Source organism: Sinohyriopsis cumingii, chromosome 13 (assembly GCF_028554795.1).
Source record: "Sinohyriopsis cumingii isolate HCF-2022 chromosome 13, ASM2855479v2, whole genome shotgun sequence".
NCBI lineage: Eukaryota > Metazoa > Mollusca > Bivalvia > Unionida > Unionidae > Sinohyriopsis > Sinohyriopsis cumingii.
This window is the reverse complement of record NC_142973.1, coordinates 5788773-5807950: the sequence shown is the minus strand read 5'-3', so window position 1 is coordinate 5807950 and position 19178 is coordinate 5788773. Positions and strand designations below refer to the sequence as shown.

At 36.5% G+C, this 19178-nt stretch overlaps 2 protein-coding genes across 2 annotated transcripts in view; one reads left to right on the top strand and one right to left on the bottom strand.

Annotated features, from left to right (window-relative positions):
* The window catches only part of LOC149784890 (N-acetylglucosamine-6-sulfatase-like), an 89455-nt gene extending 80363 nt beyond the window's left edge, over nt 1-9092 (bottom strand). Inside the window, exon 1 of the mRNA XM_089978471.1 lies at nt 8985-9092. Coding sequence (XP_089834597.1) covers nt 8985-9047 — 63 coding nt within the window. The 5' untranslated portion in view covers nt 9048-9092. The remainder of the gene's footprint in view (nt 1-8984) is intronic.
* A 3606-nt stretch (nt 9093-12698) lies between these two features.
* Nucleotides 12699-18313, top strand: LOC149784889 (metalloproteinase inhibitor 2-like). The gene is made up of 4 exons (XM_089978468.1): nt 12699-12868; nt 14984-15081; nt 17305-17404; nt 18047-18313. The coding sequence occupies exons 1-4, from the start codon at nt 12745-12747 to the stop codon at nt 18175-18177; spliced, it is 453 nt and encodes a 150-aa protein (XP_089834594.1). The 5' UTR covers nt 12699-12744; the 3' UTR covers nt 18178-18313.
* The last annotated feature ends 865 nt before the right edge of the window (nt 18314-19178 follow it).

Below are 19178 nucleotides of genomic sequence, written 5' to 3'. Positions count from 1 at the left end.
GTCATACGTTAAACCATCTAACTCTTAAGAAAATTTCACCAATTTCTTCTTTTTGGGGGTCGGGGGCCCGCTTCACCCCTATTATTATTTGTATTATCTTGTCTGTTTGGTTCACACCTTAATGTCAAGGGCAATTCAAAGTCAAACCGTCGGTCTGTAATTGGGCTGACAAAACCTGGCTGGACTAAAATAAGGATACAAGCTCTTCAGCGGAGGCCCCATACCATATTTAAACAGGCACCCACTGCCCCTCGCCATCTTCCCCACAATCGAAATCGATTTATCAATTCTTCTTCCCCTACTGATTAGCAAATCAACTTCTGCAAAACTAAAGATTTTGTTGTGCAATGTGCATTCTAGTACATATATCAATAACTTTTTTGAAAAACTACTGAAAAATTGACCAAAATCGAAGACAAAATATAAGTGGTATGGAAGACTCAATTTGTATGTATAAAACGTTGGACATCTGTCAGGAGTCAGTCTGCAAGGACTCGGACAAACACCATGTGTAAGGTTGATAACTTAGTTGATTGGGTATCTCAGATGGCTGGCAATCTAATTAGCATTCCACAGAGGTTTCAGACAAGTAGTGACTGATTGACATTTGTTAAAAATTCCTTTCTTTTGAAGCATCATTTAACCATTGTAAAACTATGTGATAATAAACACTTTTGCCGCTTCCAATCTCGAACAGAAACTTTTAATTCTTTAATTAGCATAAATGTAAATTTATGTAAATGGACTGTAAGAGCACATCTAGAACCAACCAATGGATCTGCATAAGTGCATTTACTGCGGCTTTGTACAGAAAGAGGTAAAGCACAAAGAACAATTGCTTCCAGAATGGTATCGACCTTCCATTCAAAAGTATCTAAATGTTTTAAAATGTTAAACGGCCCGACATTTATCAAATGTGTAGACATTATAAAACTTGCCGTACTGTATATTTAATTTGCATTGTTATTAATTTTATTTATTTATTTTTTATTTATTTTATTTCCTTATATGCCATGGAGAATTGTATGTTGGACATGACCTTGTCCAAAAATGAAGTTCATTTTCTACTTGCCCTAAATTATAGACTGTTTTCTTTTAAATTATGTAAACACCTGATACATAGCAGATAGTTTTCTATGAGTATGGGTTAACTATTATTATTATTATTATCTTGGCTTGAGTCAAGGGCATTGTGTTTACCACATTTACATTCTAATTATTACATAGGTTTTATTTTGTGAACATTAGGAACCTTCTAGAAGGTTATTTTCCATTCGATAATAGATTTATTTAAAAATGCTAATTGTGACCCTAAGTCAAGTAGAGGACTACATTGTCTTGTTTATCTAGAAATTATTCATTTTGTTGTTTAAGATCTTAGTAGAGTCAATTGTACTATTGTTGTGTCCAGCAGTTAGTTTGGGCTGGTTTATGTACATTGTACAAAGATTTCGAAATAGTGAGTTCGGTTCATCCTAGGCCGCACGTGCGAAGTGCTTTCGATGGGAAGAACCGAATACTTCCAGCGCACAGACAGCGCGTTGCGGCATCGTCTATGTATAAATACCTCACCGTAGGTCAAAATTTTTACATTACGGAACGTCTTGTCAGTGAGCTGTCTACTTAAAGACTTGCATGACCCGGAATGAATATGGACAATGATTCAGACAATGGATACAAGGGGAAATAAAAATATAAAACGGAACACTACAAGAGAAAATGCCCCGGTTTTCGCCGAGACGGGAAGCCCTTATTTCAATCAAGTAGTATGCATGCTGTCGAAGTGGAATGAAGTAGGATGGAATTTTATATAATATACTACAATACTGAAACGGAAACGGAATAAGGGCAACGGATAAAGTTTCATATTCTCAATGAAATACATATGAAGGTTTCTATAACAGGAATGTATACAAGTCGAGGCATAGAACTCGAGACCATGGTAACAATACAACAGAATGTAAACAAAGTATACAACTTGGAAGGAAAAAGGATATTGATGAATGAACATTCCACAAGAACAGATAATCTACATCAGGAAAGGACATTCATGCTTCTAAGGAATGAATGAAGAGACATGTTTAACGGCTTCCTCCACTCTTAACTATTCTCTATATTCTACTTTAACTCTTCTAAACTATTTGCAAACATACAAACACCACACAAAATGTTATGCTTTTTATGTGTTTACATGATTTCACCAGATTTGCTATCAATCGTCATAACTCGAATTTTCTGAACTAATACCTACATGCACTTAATCAGCCATATTGACAATAAATCCGCAGCACGTGAACTAACATCACCAGTGCTCACTAGCTCGATGATGCATAGCGTGTCCGCTGCCCGTGTTTTCACTAAGCGACCCTAATTTGAACTCGTGCGCTAAGCAATTCCGTTGCTTCTTGTGTATTATTACATTCATTATTATACTTTGTTTTAGATTTATTTAATGGTTTCAACAGAAAGTAACTTTGTAATTTGTAAAGATTCCTGAATTTATATTTGGCTTACTCATTTATACTAATTAATAGAGTTACTCTGAAGTTACCAAATGATTTCACCAGATTTGCTACCAATTGCCAGACTAGAATAACTTGATACTAAGCGACCATAATTTGAACTCGTCCGTCAAAAAAAATCCGTATTCCAATTTTGCACCAAACAATTACATTTACTTCCTTCTCTTTTACTTAACATTAAACTGCTTCTACAAAACTTAAATCTTGCATAATTAAATAACAACTAAAAAAAAAATAATTGATTTATACCAGCCAGTCCGTACAAACTACAGTGGTTCACACACGAAACAATATAGCACAAAACACCTCACAAACACCTGATAACACTGATCCCTGGCACGGATCACTTCTGTAAAGAAAACTCTTAAGACCAGCCAAGGCTCAAGAGTATCTAAACACTAGTTAGGAAGGTGTACAAACCCTAGAACAAAATTTTATAAAATCCAAAATTATTAAAACTGATACAATAAAAGACATATTGGGAAAAAATACTTAAGCACATAAAAACCTTTAACTTTAGCCACTAGGGGGTCTCCTCTATGATGCAAGTCTCAGAGGGACCACACCAATAAAGTTTAAGGACTTGCACATCTTCAGCTGCAGAGGTATGGGAGTTATTAATTTCTTGTGTATAAGTTATAACTATTGTTCTACCACGTCTATTTTTGTATATTTTCTATGTAGCTTCGGCTTACGTAGTATCATGCAAATATTTTCTATTCTTGTTTGTGACTTAGCAAGAGATGTATATTAGCAATATATAAAGTTGCTAATAACATTTTGTGGTGTTTGTATGTTTACAAGCAGTTTAGAAGAGTTGCAGTAGAATAAAGAGAATAGTTAAGAGTTAAGGAAACTGTCAAACATGTCTCTTCATTCATTCCTTAGAAGTATGAATGTCCTTTTCCTGATGAAGACTATCTGTTCTTGTAGAATGTTCATCCATCAATATCCTTTTTCCTTCCAAGGTGTATACTTTGGTATACATTTTGTTGTATTGTTACCACGGTCTCGAGTTCTATGCCTCGACTTGTATACAGTCCTGTTATAGAAACCTTCATATGTATTTCATTGAGAATATGAAACTTTATCCGCTGCCCTTATTCCGTTTCCGTTTCAATGGTGTAATATATTAGATAATATTCCATCCTCCTTCATTCCACTTCGACAGCATTCACACTACTTGATTGAAATAGGGGTTATCCGTCTCGGTGAAAACCAGGGGATTTTCTCTTGTAGTATTCCGTTTTATATTTTTATTTCCCCTTGTATCCATTGTCTGAATCATAGTCCATATTCATGCCGGGTCATGCAAGTCTTTAAGTAGACAGCTCACTGACAAGACGTTCCGTGAGGTATTTACACATAGACGATGCCGCAATGCACTGTCTGTGCGCTGTAAGTTTTCGGTTCTTCCCATCGAAAGCACTTCGCACGTGCGGCCTAGGATGAACCGAACTCACTATTTCGAAATATTTGTACAATGTACATAAACCAGCCCAAATTAACTGCTGGACACAACAATTGTACAATTGACTCTGCTAAGATCTTAAACAACAAATGAATAATTTCTAGATAAACAAGACAATGTAGTCCTCTACTCGACTTAGGGTCACAATTAGCATTTTTAAATAAATATATTATCGAATGGAAAAAAACGTTCTAGAAATTCCTAATGTTCACAAAATAAAACCTATGTTATAATTAGAATGTAAATGTGGTAAACACAATGCCCTGGACTCATGCCAAGATAATAATAATAATAATAATAATAACAATAATAATAGTTAAACCATACGCATAGGAAACTATCTGCTATGTATCGGGTGTTTACGTAATTAAAAAAACTCCATTATTCAGGTCAAGTAGAAAATGAACTTCATTTTTGGACAAGGTCATGTCCAACATATAATTCCCCATGGCATATAAGGAAACAAAATAAATAATAAAACTAACAACAATGCACATACATACATACATACATACATACATACATACGTACATACATACATATATGTACAAGAATGCACATTGCACAACAAAATCTTAAGTTTCGCAGAAGTTGATTTCGTAATCAGAAGGAGAATAATAATTGATAAATCGATTTCGATTGTGGGGAAGATGGCGAGGGGCAGTGGGTGCCTGTTTAAATATGGTATGGGGGCTCCGCTGAAGAACTTGTGTCCTTATTTTAGTCCAGCCAGGTTTTGTCAGCCCAATTACAGACCGACGCTTTGACTTTGAATTGCCCTTGACATTACGGTGTGAACCAAACTGACAAGATAATGCAAGTAATAATAGGGACGACGCAGTCCCCCCACCCCCAAAAAGAAGAAATTGGCGAAACATAGGGCACGAATTTTCGACTAAGTTTTCTTAAGAGTTAGATGGTTCAACGTTTGACATGGAAACGCTTAAATTGCAGGTGCTTCCGTGGGATTCGCAACTGGGCCTTCATGAAGGGTTCCATCCCATAGAACCCTCACCTGCCCGTTTACGCACCCCACCTCCACCCCACCCCCAAACATTTCTGGATCCGCCACTGCATAGGGTGGGGTGGGTTTTCGATCATTAAATGTGGCACTTTGAAAGTCAGCCTCTCCGCTATCAGTAATGTCAGAAGAATTTTTAAAAAAATATATAAAAAAAATAAAGATTTAAAAAAAGGCGGAGAACAACTTGGTCTGGCGGGGCAGGATGAAGAAAACTGATCAGTGTATACGTTTCAGGAATCAACTCTAACAAAAGTGTAACTCAGATTTGTAATCTCTCACTAGATCAGAGGTGGGCAAACGTTCCAGTACAAGTGCCGCATACACAAATTTACACTTTGCGGGCCGCATAGTTCATTAAGTAAAATAATTAATATTTGAAATAGCAAAAACAAAAGGTTTTTCTAAATAACATCTAATTAATTTTCAGTTGTTAATATGTTGTTAATATTTGAAAACTTAAACTTATACTTTAAAAGAAGCACATTTGATAAACAGAGTAACATAAACAGAGTCAGTGCTAATGATGACTTGTTCCTAGGCCGCATGAAAACCCTTAGCGGGCCCGAGTCGTAGTTGCCCACCCCTGCACTAGATAGTGCTAAATGAGTACTAATGTAGCAATACTTCGTACTGAATAACTATAAATACTGTTGCTTATCATATTCAATAATTGTTTCATTATATATAATTAGAAGAAACATGGTTATCGCCTGATTAAATATATTCGTTATCAACCAATTAAAGGGTATCTCCATCTCGATTGGAAGAGATTCAATATTTTTTCGGGAGGTTGGCTAGGGGAGTTAACTCTGTATTGACTTCCAGTCTGCAGAGTGAAACGAAACTCTTCAAATAGGTCCGTCGTGTTTTTGACAAAAAGAAGAGTTTTGAGCGGGGACCAAAACTTCAAGTAGTACATCATCTGGAGTTGTTGTTGATATTTCTTTGCATGGTTTTAAATGGGTCCGGTGCAAATGCTCAAAGACCAAATATTGTCTTTTTCTTAACTGACGACCAAGACGTAGCCTTGGGTGGACAGGTGATTGTTTTGGAATATTTTAGGTGCAGATTTAACAGGTTAAAGAATTGAAAATCAGAAGTTCTTGAATAATTGTATGTACAGACTTGTAACTGCGATCATTTCAACAACAACAAGAATGCTGTGCAGAAGAAAAGGTCCTTTTCTCTTAAATGTGTACCCTACAAGTTGGATTTGTCACGTGATTATCACATGACAGTTTCTGTTAAGAGGCTCTGGCAGGGGTACTTCAAGAGGAAGTGTCCCCTTTATTTGTAAACTATTTATTAATATCTACAATAAATCTGATTACATTCAGCACAGCGTCATTAATTTGTTTGACATTATGAAATGGAATGACTGTTTGGAGTGATTCATACACAATAAAACCATTTAGACCCCATGATTTGTGTTAAGTTGCAGGATAGATGACAGACATGAAACTGTCATGTTATTTGGTCCAAAAAGTTAAGAACATCACATCCATCATGTTTATAAACATTACATAACTTTAATGTAGAACTGGTATTAGGTTGTGAACATGCATTGTTAGGGGAAGATGGCCCTCCATTTCACCAGTGACATCTATAAAATAGAGATTTGCAACACCCCCACAGCTTTTGTAAAGCAGTCTTTTCTTCTACAAATTATGGTGACAACAAGGTATATGTTCATGTATTTGCCCTATGCACATTGATGATCAAGTCAGGAATATAAGGGACCAATCATGTAATTTTCTGAGAAGGGCCAAAGATATATTTTGAAGGAAAGAAATTCTAGGTCTCGATTAGTTTGAAAGAAATATTTTAGCTGCGATTTACACGACAAAAAAAAAACTATTATAGCCAATATATTATTTGAAGAAAAAAAATTATGTTCAGGAAAAGAAAAAAAGAAAGATTATCCTCCAAAGAAAATCCCATATGCCACCCCTACCCAATTAGATAGTAGGTAGTCCCTAAACATCCTGTGACTGTATGTATGGTAGTAAATTTGTGATGACACTTAAGCCAGTTATTTTAATAGCGATAATTGTCACAGTCAGGAGGATGTATGAACTTTAAATTCACGAGGAGAACATGTCAAGCCACTTGATTTAGGACTGGAAGATACGGTGCAGACCTCTGTTCCACTCATCGCCTTTATCAAATATTTATAGTCATATCACAGAGAACTTATGTTTCATAATATCCGTCTGAAAAATATTCTCCATAAGGAATTTATCTGAGTGCATTGTTGACCAGCAGAAAATTAATACATTTTTCCAGTGTTTGCTTCCGGAGCTCGTTAAGCTTCATGATGAAAAGCTACATTTTGCATGAGTCAGCACTTGAGTGGGTAACTTTATTTGAGAATGGTCTGACCATTCTGTTCTGTATTATTCCAAATCATATAGACAATTCTATTTATAGCTCTCTACGACCGCGCGTGTGTGTGTGTAATGTAAAAGTACAATTTATTTTGCGGAGAAAGTATTTATAACAGCTAAAATAGACAATTTGACATAGCGTTTTACGTGCAATAGATCGATGAACACTCGAGATGGAACCGAGTTATCTACATTGTAATTATCGTGTCAAATGTTGACTAACCAAGATCCAACGAGCGTCCATTCTGTATATACATTGGGCATACAGCAAACACCACGATGTCGTGTAATAAGGGCTGCTGTATTGGTCATATTTCATGTTGACCCCTTGCTATATCTTTCAGTCACTTTATACACATACCTGTAACCTGATGGCTATAAAAATTTTCCATATCAGAAATACAGTTGTGGTCTGCACTGATAATAGCGTAGAAAATTCTTAAACATTCCTGAAATAGATACTATGAAATGACTTATTTGCTTGTTTGCATTTCACTTTCTTTTCTTCGCTATCTTTAACGTATGCAGTTCTGTAAAAATTAATCCGCCGAAGTATATACCTTCGGGTATTATCAGTCTTTTGTTCTTTAAACACGTTTAAAGATAACAAGTACCTGACATTAGATAACACTCCTAAATCTAATGTATGCATAAATGGGATATATATTAAATTAGCTTGTAAGTATTAGAATTATTGTAGCTGCGGTACGTTGTTATGGGGTTTAACGTCATTTTTCAGCACACAATAGGCTACGTGTTTCCGCTAGTGTGCAAAAAGGCACTTCCGGAAAACGACAAATGATTCAGATTAAAACAAGACAAATTTTAACACAGTTTCAAACTGATCAGGTACGTGTTACGACTTTGGGTCCTTAATTACGATGTAGAGAGAAGTAAAACAAACAAGTTTGGTAACATCAACAAATGATGTAGTTCGCTAAGTTACAAAGTGAAAACCAAAGACATTATTGTGAATTTAAACCCAAATACTCCTAAATGTTTTGTCACAACACCAAAATTATACATTGTTCCAAATGAAACCCAGTAGTATTAAATGTCCCATGCACCACAGTGATAAAATCCTGTATGTATTCGAGGTTTCAATACACCTAAAGTAGTGTTTTAGCCCAATACGTCAATGAACACTGCAATTCCAATGAATTTAACTATATCCTACCAAACTAAATCTGAACACAACGGCATAACCTAACCTTAAAACAGGAGTCAGGCAAATGTTTACAGAATCTCTCATCAGATTTCACTTGACCTGCGTTGCAGTAGAATATTCAGGAAAACTAATCATTTCTATGGAAAATTCCAATATGCATTTAACTCGAATTGATCAAGTTTTATGTGCATTTCCAGCTGTTGGGTAATCTGATAATATCTTAGAGGAAAAAAAAAAGGAAACAGAAGCCCTGGTGTCAAGACTTTGCAATACTGAAACTCGGTAACGCGCTCAATTCCAGACCCACCACTAATTTTGCTCAGTTTGTCTGGTTACCGCGTGCACAGTACACTTATGTGACAATGAAATAAATATGACTGTATTTAATGCATTTACTATTAATAACACTTACCAAAGTCGGCCTTGTAGTAAGAGGGATGTTTATGTAATGGAGCACAAGAACATGCGCGTGCATCCTGAACAAATAAGATTACGCAGAAATGAGCCAGAATTAAAACCGTTCCAGCGCACGTCATCGTCTTGGTCTCGAAATGCTGCACGAATGAACAGTATCTTCTGCCCATGGAAATATATACACGCGAGATGTAGTACAGGTTTAGTTAATCCTAGCGCAATCGTTATTTCATTGTTTCGGACCAATTTTTCGAATTTCATAAGTGTGCGACCAAATTATATTACACAAACATGATATTTAGTCATTAAATACTAAAAAATACTCGTAACCAGAAAATGAAAAACAGTCAAATCCATTGTAAGCACTTAAGAACTCGTCATATCTATACAACATTATTCACATGCCAACATCTTATTAAGATACTGACTATGTTTTCAGAGGAGACAAGTGAGTGTGGAAAAAGGATAGCATTAATACCAGTCCAACAGCTGGCTAGAAATCTGATGGCAGGATTTACGAGGAAAATATAGCATGCGTGTGCTAAAAAGCACAACATTAATACCAGGTCCAAGAAACGGCTAGAAAAGCATAACATTGATAAGAGATTCAACAACTGTCTAAACGTCTGACGGAAGGATTTACAAACAAAATATAGAATGCATGTGCCAAAAAGCATAACACTATTGCCAGATCCAATAACTCCTAGATATTCGATGTTAGGTATAAAGAGTATATAATGCGAGTGTTGAAAATCATAAAATGATTGTCAGATTCAACATATACGTCAGAAATTCCATCGTAGAGTTTACAAACACTCGTATCAGGCAACAAACCGGAACCAATTTAATGATCTTTAGTTTACTCAATGGAAGTCACCTGGCAGATTTAGCTGAGTAGCACATCAAAGTTTTGTTTATAGGGCGGTTCTATCTGCAATCCCAAAATGTTGTACAGCAACATACTATTGAAAAAAAATTAAATTAATATCGAATACTAAATGATTTTGAATGTTTAAGATGTTTCCTTTTTTTTTATTACTATTTTAAAAAAATAACAAGTTACCACAATTTCTGGAATATAATTACATTGGTAAGTCATTATCTACTGACGCTCTTACTTTTGACTGATGTTAAAACTTGCTCTTTCACATAATGATGATCATAACATAAAATTCGTGTTGCCACGCAGGTCTGTCTGAGGCAACCACTTTTCAAGAGTCTATTCTGATGCCAAGTGCCTTTCGATTATGCTTGAATGTATATTTGGGGTCTTCCAATAAATGTTTCTCTGTTTACAGCTCAACTTATGACGTTATCTGGATTACGGCTATCCTCCAGTCTGGACAGGTGCCCCAACCAACGGAAGCGTATATTCTTAAGAAGGGTGTACGTACTTGTGGTCCCAGCTCTGTGAAGCACTGTGCTGTTGGGAACGTGGTCTCTCCATGAAATGTTAAGGATACGTCTAATACAGCGCATGTGGAGTGCATTAAACTTTCTTCTTGTGTATACAAAAGTTCAAGATTCACTCCCATATAGGAGTGTGCTCACCACACAAGCTTTGTTTTACTTTGACATTGGTGTGTTCCGTAAGCTTCTATTGGCTCATACTCATTTTGTTAGCCTGAAGAGTGTGGTGACAGCCTTCTAGATGGATCTATTAAGTTCTCTATCGAGGGAAAGATTGTGATTACTGACCCCAAATACACGAATTCGTGAACTACCTGCAGCTCAAAATCCTGAATGCTGACTGATGGAGTATCATCCACACATTGTCCCATCACCTGAGTCTTTCTTCGGCTAATGGTGAGCCCGAAGTGCCTACATGCGTCTGCAAAACAATCCAGGAGTCGTTAGAGATCCTCATTTAAGTGGGTTCTGACTGTTGTGTCGTCTTCAAATTGGAAGACCCTAATGCATTTCATTTGGACTTGAGTTTTCGCCCTATGTCAGGAAAGGTTTAAAAGCTGTAACAAGATAACCGGGTTGGATTTCGGATTTAAAACAGAACACTTTTGATGGTGATACAAATACAATGTTTAATGACGAATGACTTGAAAGAGAAAAGAATTATGATCAATACGTACATATAATATCCAAATATTGGATCAATTAACATAATTCGCACGAATAATGAAAATACAAATAACCGACCTTACACAGTACAAGGACAAATGGTGAATGATTCATAGTGATTTCAGCTGCAGAGCTAACCAAAGAACATGACCATAGCAGCTGTGAAGCTGAACTATAGCAGCCGTAGAGCTGTGTAAATTGTGTTGCTGGTCGAGTAGCTGGTGATCCGGCGTTGCTGACCGAGATTGGTGGGCGCTGATTGCTTGATTGACCAACCTGGAATACTGACTGTGTGATTGACCAGTGTGACTGGTAGACAAGTGTGCTGGTGACTGTGTAACTCGATACATGTAATCTTTTTAGACGTATCCTTAACATTTCATGGAGAGACCACGTTCCCAACAGCACAGTGCTTCACAGAGCTGGGACCACAAGTATGTACACACTTCTTTGGAATATACGCATCCAGATAACGTCATATATTGAGCTGTAAACAGAGAAAAATGTATTGGAAGACCCCATCTACGCTATAAAGATACATTTAAGCGTAATCGAAAGGCACTTGGCATCAGAATAGACTCTTGAAAAGTGGTGCCACAGATAGACCTGCGTGAAAGCACGAATTTTATGTTATGATCATAATTCCGTGAAAGAGGAAGTTTTAACATTAGTCAAAAGTAAGAGCGTCAGTAAATAATGACTTACCGATATAACTGTATTCCAGAAATGGTGCTAACTTGTTATTTTTTTAAAAAATAGTAATGAATAAAAGGGAAACATCTTAAACATTCAAAATCATTTAGTATTCGATACTACTTTCATTTTCTTCAATAGCATGTTGCTTTCCAATTTTTGGGATTGCAGATAGAACCGCCCTATAAAGAAAACTTTGATGTGCTACTCCAGCTAAATCTGCCAGTTGACTTGCATTGAGTAAACTAAAGATCATTAAATTGGTTCCGGTTTGTTGCCTGATACGAGTGTTTGTAAATTATACCATCAAATTTCTGACGTACATGTTGAATCTGACAATCATTTTATGATTTTCACCACGCGCATTATATACTTCTTTTTTTAAACCCTAACATCGAATATCTAGCGAGTTATTGGATCTGGCAATAATGTTATGCTTTTTGGCACATGCATTCTATATTTTGTTTGCAAATCCTTCCGTCAGACGTTTAGACAGTTGTTGAATCTCTTATCAATGTTATGCTTTTCTAGCCGTTTCTTGGACCTGGTATTAATGTTGTGCTTTTTAGCACACGCATTCTTTATTTTCCTCGTAAATCCTGCCATCAGATTTCTAGCCAGCTGTTGGACTGGTATTAATGCTATCCTTTTTCCACACTCACTTGTCTCCTCTGAAAACACAGTCAGTATCTTAATAAGATGTTGGCATGTGAATAATGTTGTATAGATATGACGAGTTCTTAAGTGCTTACAATGGATTTGACTGTTTTTCATTTTCTGGTTACGAGTATTTTTTTAGTATTTAACGACTAAATACCATGTTTGTGTAATACAATTTGGTCGCACACTTATGAAATTCGAAAAATTGGTCCAAAACAATGAAATAACGATTGCGCTAGGATTAACTACACCTATACTACTTCTCGAGTGTATATATTTTCATGGGCAGAAGATACTGTTCATTCGTGCAGCATCTCGAGACCAAGACGATGACGTCCGCTGGAACGGTTTTAGTTCTGGCTCATTTCTGCGTAATATTATTCGTTCAGGATGCACGCGCATGTTCTTGTGCTCCGTTAGATGAACATTTCTCTTACTGCAAGGCCGACTTTGGTAAGTGTTATTTATAGTAAATGCATTAAATACATTCCTATTTATTTCATTGTCACATAAGTGTACTGTGCACGCGGTGACCCCCCAACCTGAGCAAGGGGAGTGGTGGGTCTGCAATTGAGCGGGTTACCGAGTTTTAGTACCTAAAGTCTTGACACAAGCGCTTCTGTTTACTTTTTTCTCTCATATATTAGCAGATTATCCAACAGCTGGAAATGTACATAAAAGTTGATCAATTTGTGTTCATTGCTTATTGGAATTTTCCATAAAAATGATTAGTTTTCCTGAATATTCTATTGCGACGCAGGTCAAGTGAAATCTGATGAGAGGTTTTGTAAACATTTGCCTGACTACTGTTTTAAGATTAGGTTATGCAGTTGCAGGGCCGGCGCTACCATATAGGCAAAGTAGGCAGCCGCCTTGGGCGCTGATTTCAGGGGGCGCATTTCTCCAAATCAGCAACAGTTTTGAAAAATAAATAATTAAATTTCAGTTTTATTGAGGGTCGTTTTTTTATCCTGGTTAATTTCATACAGGGACAAACAATCGGGTAGATTCAGTCTGACAGAAACACAAGGCTGTTTATAAATTTTGAAATTGATATTTTCCGGGGGTGGGGTGGGGGTGGCTCCAGAATCTAACCTTGCCTAGGGCGCCAGATAGTCTGGAGCCGGCCCTGTGCAGTTGTGTTCAGATTTAATTTGGTAGGATTTATTTAAATTCATTGGAATTAGTGTTCATTGACGTCTTGGGCTAAAACACTACTTTGGGTGTATTGAAACCTCGAAGACTTGCTAGATTTTATCATTGTGGTGCATGGGACATTCAATACTGCTGGATTTAATTTGGAACAATGTATAATTTTGGTGTTGTGATAAAACATTTAGGATTCTTTGGGTTTAAATTACAATAATGTCTTTGAGTTTCACTTTGTAACTTAGAGAAGTACATTATTTGTTGATTTTACTAAACTTGTTTGTTTTACTTCTCTACATCGTAATTAAGGACCCAAAGTCGTAACACGTACCTGATCAGTTTGCAACTGTGTTAAAATTTGTCTTTTCTTAATTTCATTCATTCGTAGATTTTGGGAAGTGCCTTTTTGCACACTAGCGGAAACACGTACCACAACTACAATAATTCTAATACAAGCTAATTTAATATATATCCCATTTATGCATACATTAGATTTAGGAGTGTTATCTAATGTCAGGTACTTGTTATCTTTAAACGTGTTTAAAGAACGAAAGACTGATAATACCCGAAGGTATATACTTCGGCCGATTAATTTTTACAGAACTGCATACGTTACAAATAGCGAAGAAAAGAAAGTGAAATGCAAACAAGCAAATAAGTCATTTCATAGTATCTATTTCAGGAATGTTTAAGAATTTTCTACGCTATTATCAGTGCAGACCACAATTGTAGTTTCGATATGGAAAGGTTTGATAGCCATCAGGTTACAGGTATGTGTGTAAAGTGACTGAAAGGCATATCACAGAGTCAACTTGAAATAAGACCAATACAGCAGCCCTTATTACACGACATCGTGGTGTTTGCTGTATGCTGTATGCCCAGTGTATATACAGAATGCACGCTCGTTGCATCTTGGTTAGTCAACATTTAACACGATAATTACAATGCAGATAATTCGGTTCCATCTAAAACGCGATATGAAATTGTCTATTTTAGCTGTTATAAATACTTTTTTGTAATGCAACTAGCTTGCCCATATGAAATAATTTTTATTATGCGATCAGCATGGCACGCGAGTCCTTGTTTTTGTGCCCGGCCTTTGCGACCTGTAACATCGCACGATTCTCCACCTAGACCGTTGTGTCGTAGTAATAATTTTTAACTCGGTTGTGCGTTAATGTTGCTAACGATACAGAAAACACACGTTTGTTAAATAGGTAGAACTTTGTCATCTCTTATCACTCTTTGAGCTCCTGTACTGACTTTAGCAGTACGAGTATTATCTACCAGATATATCGCAAAGTATTCGAAATACCCAAGAGAAATGTGTTGCCCTGCGGATCCTATTTAAGATACCTAATGTGAAACAATGTTGGTTCATGTATAGGAGTTGTCGAAACAGCTGGCTTTATATTGCAGCCGTGAAAGCGGAAGTGGTGAGTCAGACATGGTCGTCGCCCCTTGCATTCCGTGTTTACAACATCATTACAGGTGGACGAGAATTACGAACTCTAAAGGTAAGGAAATTTACTTTGTAAAGTAGAGTCTGGTTATGTAGCAATGAATTGATGACAGAGTCTGAACTTCATAAAGTTAATGAAATATGCAAAAGATTGGGCTTTTTCTTAATGATGACCAAAATGTAAAACTGGGATGCTGTTTAGCTAAATTATATTTTTTTACAGTTAGGTTTTGAAAATTGTAATGACATTAAATTTATAGTTTGCAGATATTGAGGAAACTTCTACATATAATGTGCAAACAATGATTTTTTTTTTTTTTTTTTTTTTTTTTTTTTTTGCTTCAACAAAATCACTTTGGTACAAACTGATGTGTACAATTTGGGATATGAAAAAGAACGGCGTAACTGAGCCACGATAATTGCCAACTGTGGCGAATACAACGCAAACCTTTGTAACATGTATTTTGTACCATGATCAAATTTGAACGGGGTCGCTTCTCAGCTGGCGTAATCATTCATTAAAGAATTGTGTGATTATGAGACAACCAGTCAAATTGTAAGGAAGAAATATAAACAATGAACCGCCAGGTGTGGAATGGTCATATTCTCTTTGCTCTAAATAATGTCGTTAATCATTACAATGACGTGTATAGAATTGTATTCTTCTGCAAGCAATATTCAAATGCATCTGCAGACGATTTTGTCTGACATCTGAAATTAGATAATTTTAAAGGTAAACGCAGATCTATGGAATGTAAAATATAGGCCAGTGACCTAGTTTTTGCAGTAAGATGTAGTTCATGTCGGAGTGCATGTACTTTTACAGTTGCAACACTCTGCAGACAATTTTGTCTGAGAATCTGATTTAAACACAAATCTAAAATGTTCATATTCGCTTGCCTGGGTTCTGTAATGGAACTAAAATTATGCTGCGTTTAAATTGTATACAAGGAAAATGTCTGTCCTTGTGTGATTGGTCGCCAAAATGTCTGTCCTTGTGTGATTGGTCGCCAAAATGTCCGTCCTTGTGTGATTGGTCGCCAAGTCAGAGATGTTGATAGATTAATGTCCAGAAAATGATGAAACGATTATAATGCAAAAAAGTTAGACTTGGATTTCATTTCGATTGGGAATCGAACCCGTGCAGATAGCAACTTTCCCTCTCGCCTATCTGTTGTGCACCAGCACCACTCCTCTGTGAACTCGTACCCAGAATAAGCTTTGGAGGACAGGACGCAACACTCGGCTATATAACTGGATATGCAAGCTATATACTTGAAGTTATTAGAGCTGAAAGGATCGAGTAACTGTTGACGGTTCGAGAATTGGCGGAAAACGGCTTCAAAATCTGGTAGCCGGAGTATCGCCATGTAATGCTAAATGTATTTAGTAAGATGAACATGTATACACAAATTAAAAACGTGTATAAACTTTCTCATTTCCAAGGTTTCCTTCAAAATCAAGCTGTTTTACAAGTCGAATGAAGTGTGTGTGTATGTATGTGTGTGTGTGTTTGTGTGTGTGTGCCCATTTTGTCCATAATTTATGATATACTTTTTGTCTACCTGACTAACGATTCCAAGAAGAAAATCAGATCTTTACTTAAATTTAAGTACAAGACCTGTATTTTTCCATTAAAAATTATAGTCGTAGGTCAAGTAAAATTAATATCTTATGGTCTTGGTAATGAGTTATTCATTCTTGTTTAATATCAGTCCTTGGGAAGCTGTGAGCCGAGTTTGCAGCTGCGTTTAGATATAATTCTAGAAGAACTTATTCATTAGAATTGCAAAGTGCTCACTGACCTTTGGACTAAAACACTAATTTGTGAAGAGGCTTTTCTGGATGATATAAGTGCGATGCTTCAAGATATTCAACACTATTGGAATTCATTCGGAATATTCTATATTTTTCTACTTGTGATTGGACATTTAGGATTATTTCTGTTTCAACATACAATGCTGTATGTTCCTCTAACTTTTCACTTTGTAACTTAGAGAATTAAATTTACTTGTTGATTTTAATAAACTTGATTGTTTTGCTTCTTTCTGTAACTTTTAAAAGCCAAGAGTATGTTTAAAACCTATAGTCGTAACAATATATAATTTCCAAAATGGAGGAATTCTGTACTCGAGGTTTGTTTTATTACGACACACAAATAATGCTAGCACGTTGATTGGAACCTCGATACAGTTTTTATACATTTATTTCCCGCGCTAAATTTAACAAGTTTGATATATTAATTGTATGTTTCTCAGTATCTACACATCCATTTTAGGGTAATTTCACCGGCGTGGATCTGGAAACGGTTTATACTCCGTTTAATGGCGCACTTTGTGGAGTTACATTGGAACAAGGGAAAATTTATCTGCTGACAGGTAACGATCATATTCTTCCATTTAGTACGTCTCTCACTAGCAGACATGTCGTTTGGAATCCGTTTATCCTATCAGACATATCGTTTGGAAGCCAGTTTTTCCTATCAGGCGTATCGTTTAGAAGGACGCTGGTTTATCCTATCAAGACTTATCGTTTGGAAAGAAAATGGTTTAAGATATAATTCAGAAAGAGATTGTAGTAATATTGAAGACGATTAACATGTGATCAGATTTGATAATACACCATCGGTTGTTTTTTCATTTGGGTGGAGGGGGACTAGAGGTCATTACATAGCGTGAACCTTGGGAATATCCAGGTACCCTTGTCATGCTAAGTAAGAAACGTTATCAAGTGATCATTCTGCCAGTTAGTAATTTGATTTTATACCAAACAAATGATGAACTACCCACTGTTTCGTAAATGTTCCCTGATTTTGGCAAGGTTACAAAATAAAGCAATGGGACGGGGCCACGTCGGGGAGGGCAGGGGAGCAGAATAAGTAACGCAAAAGAGTGTGCAGCTGACTTGGCTTTTCTGGTTATTCTTTCGTGTGAAATTTTGTACCTGTAAGCGTTCGTAAAAACCAAACTATAACAAATTGACTTATCTATTCTGAAAATATATTTATCTTCTTTTGCTAGGTCGCGTTGATACATCTAAGTCTCCCCACCGTTTAAGAATAAATCTCTGTGGTTGGACACAAACTTGGAACACACTACGCCTTGCTGACAAGAATTTTGTTACGAAGGGTTACCTAACCAGATGTCCGTAGTTCCCGAATAGTGTCTGTGATCGATAGGATGTCGTGCGAAGACCTTGAGTTTCGGGATCATACCGCAAATATAAATGCCAAGAACACGTTTCACGTTCTCAATATTTTTTAGATTAAATCCTTATCTTCCATTGAATTAATATGAAATTATTCTCGTTGTACGCAGTACTCGGCAGTCGATACTTTCTTTTGTTCCAAGACTGAAGAAAAGCCGCGATATACAAGTCTCCAGGAATAGGCATTTTGTAATATAATACATCACATAAAACTAAAATGTATTGTTGATATATAACCATAACGGTCTGAAAAGCTAGATTATTTTACCAAGTAGGCAACTAAAGAATTCAAAACAATTTTTTGACATCGCAACACACCTGCACGACCTCCTCTGCCAGTGCTGTGATGTAGGTGCAGTGACTCAGGACATGAGAGACGCCAACATAGAATGCCCTGTACAAGAACAATGGCGACAAAAGGGACTGCAACAACTAAAGGGACACATGCAAAAGGGACTGCAACAACTAAAGGGACACATGCAAAAGGGACTGCAACAACTAAAGGGACACATGCAAAAGGGACTGCAACAACTAAAGGGACACATGCCTTCTCAGCATGGTGGGTAAAGTCTTCTGGACGTGTCATCTTGAACAGAATGCAGACTCTTGCTGACATGAAAAATACAAACTTGGGACAGAAAATTAACGCTTCCCGTACGTACTACCTTGTCCGACACCAGTTCACTGTTGTCAAACCTCTTTTGATTCTTTACACTCTCCCAGTTTTCCTAGGAATTTTCAAGAGTCTTAGAAAAAGCAAAATTACTCATTTATCATCGCAAACCACTCGACTGGAACATTTTTTACCTCGAAAATGCAAAGGGTAGATCAGAAGCAAGGAAGAATCTAGCATTTCAAAATAATCTGAGTTTGAAAAAATGAGTTATCTGAATAAGGAATGACACCACTTTGATAAATTCAAGGTAATTTCTTTTTTGCCATCGA

Coding starts and splice junctions, on each gene's coding strand:
- LOC149784889 (XM_089978468.1), top strand. CDS start 12,745: ATGACGTCCGCTGGAACGGTTTTAGTTCTGGCTCATTTCTGCGTAATA. Junction 12,869..14,983: donor TTACTGCAAGGCCGACTTTG/GTAAGTGTTATT, acceptor TTTATATTGCAG/CCGTGAAAGCGGAAGTGGTG. Junction 15,082..17,304: donor GAGAATTACGAACTCTAAAG/GTAAGGAAATTT, acceptor CATCCATTTTAG/GGTAATTTCACCGGCGTGGA.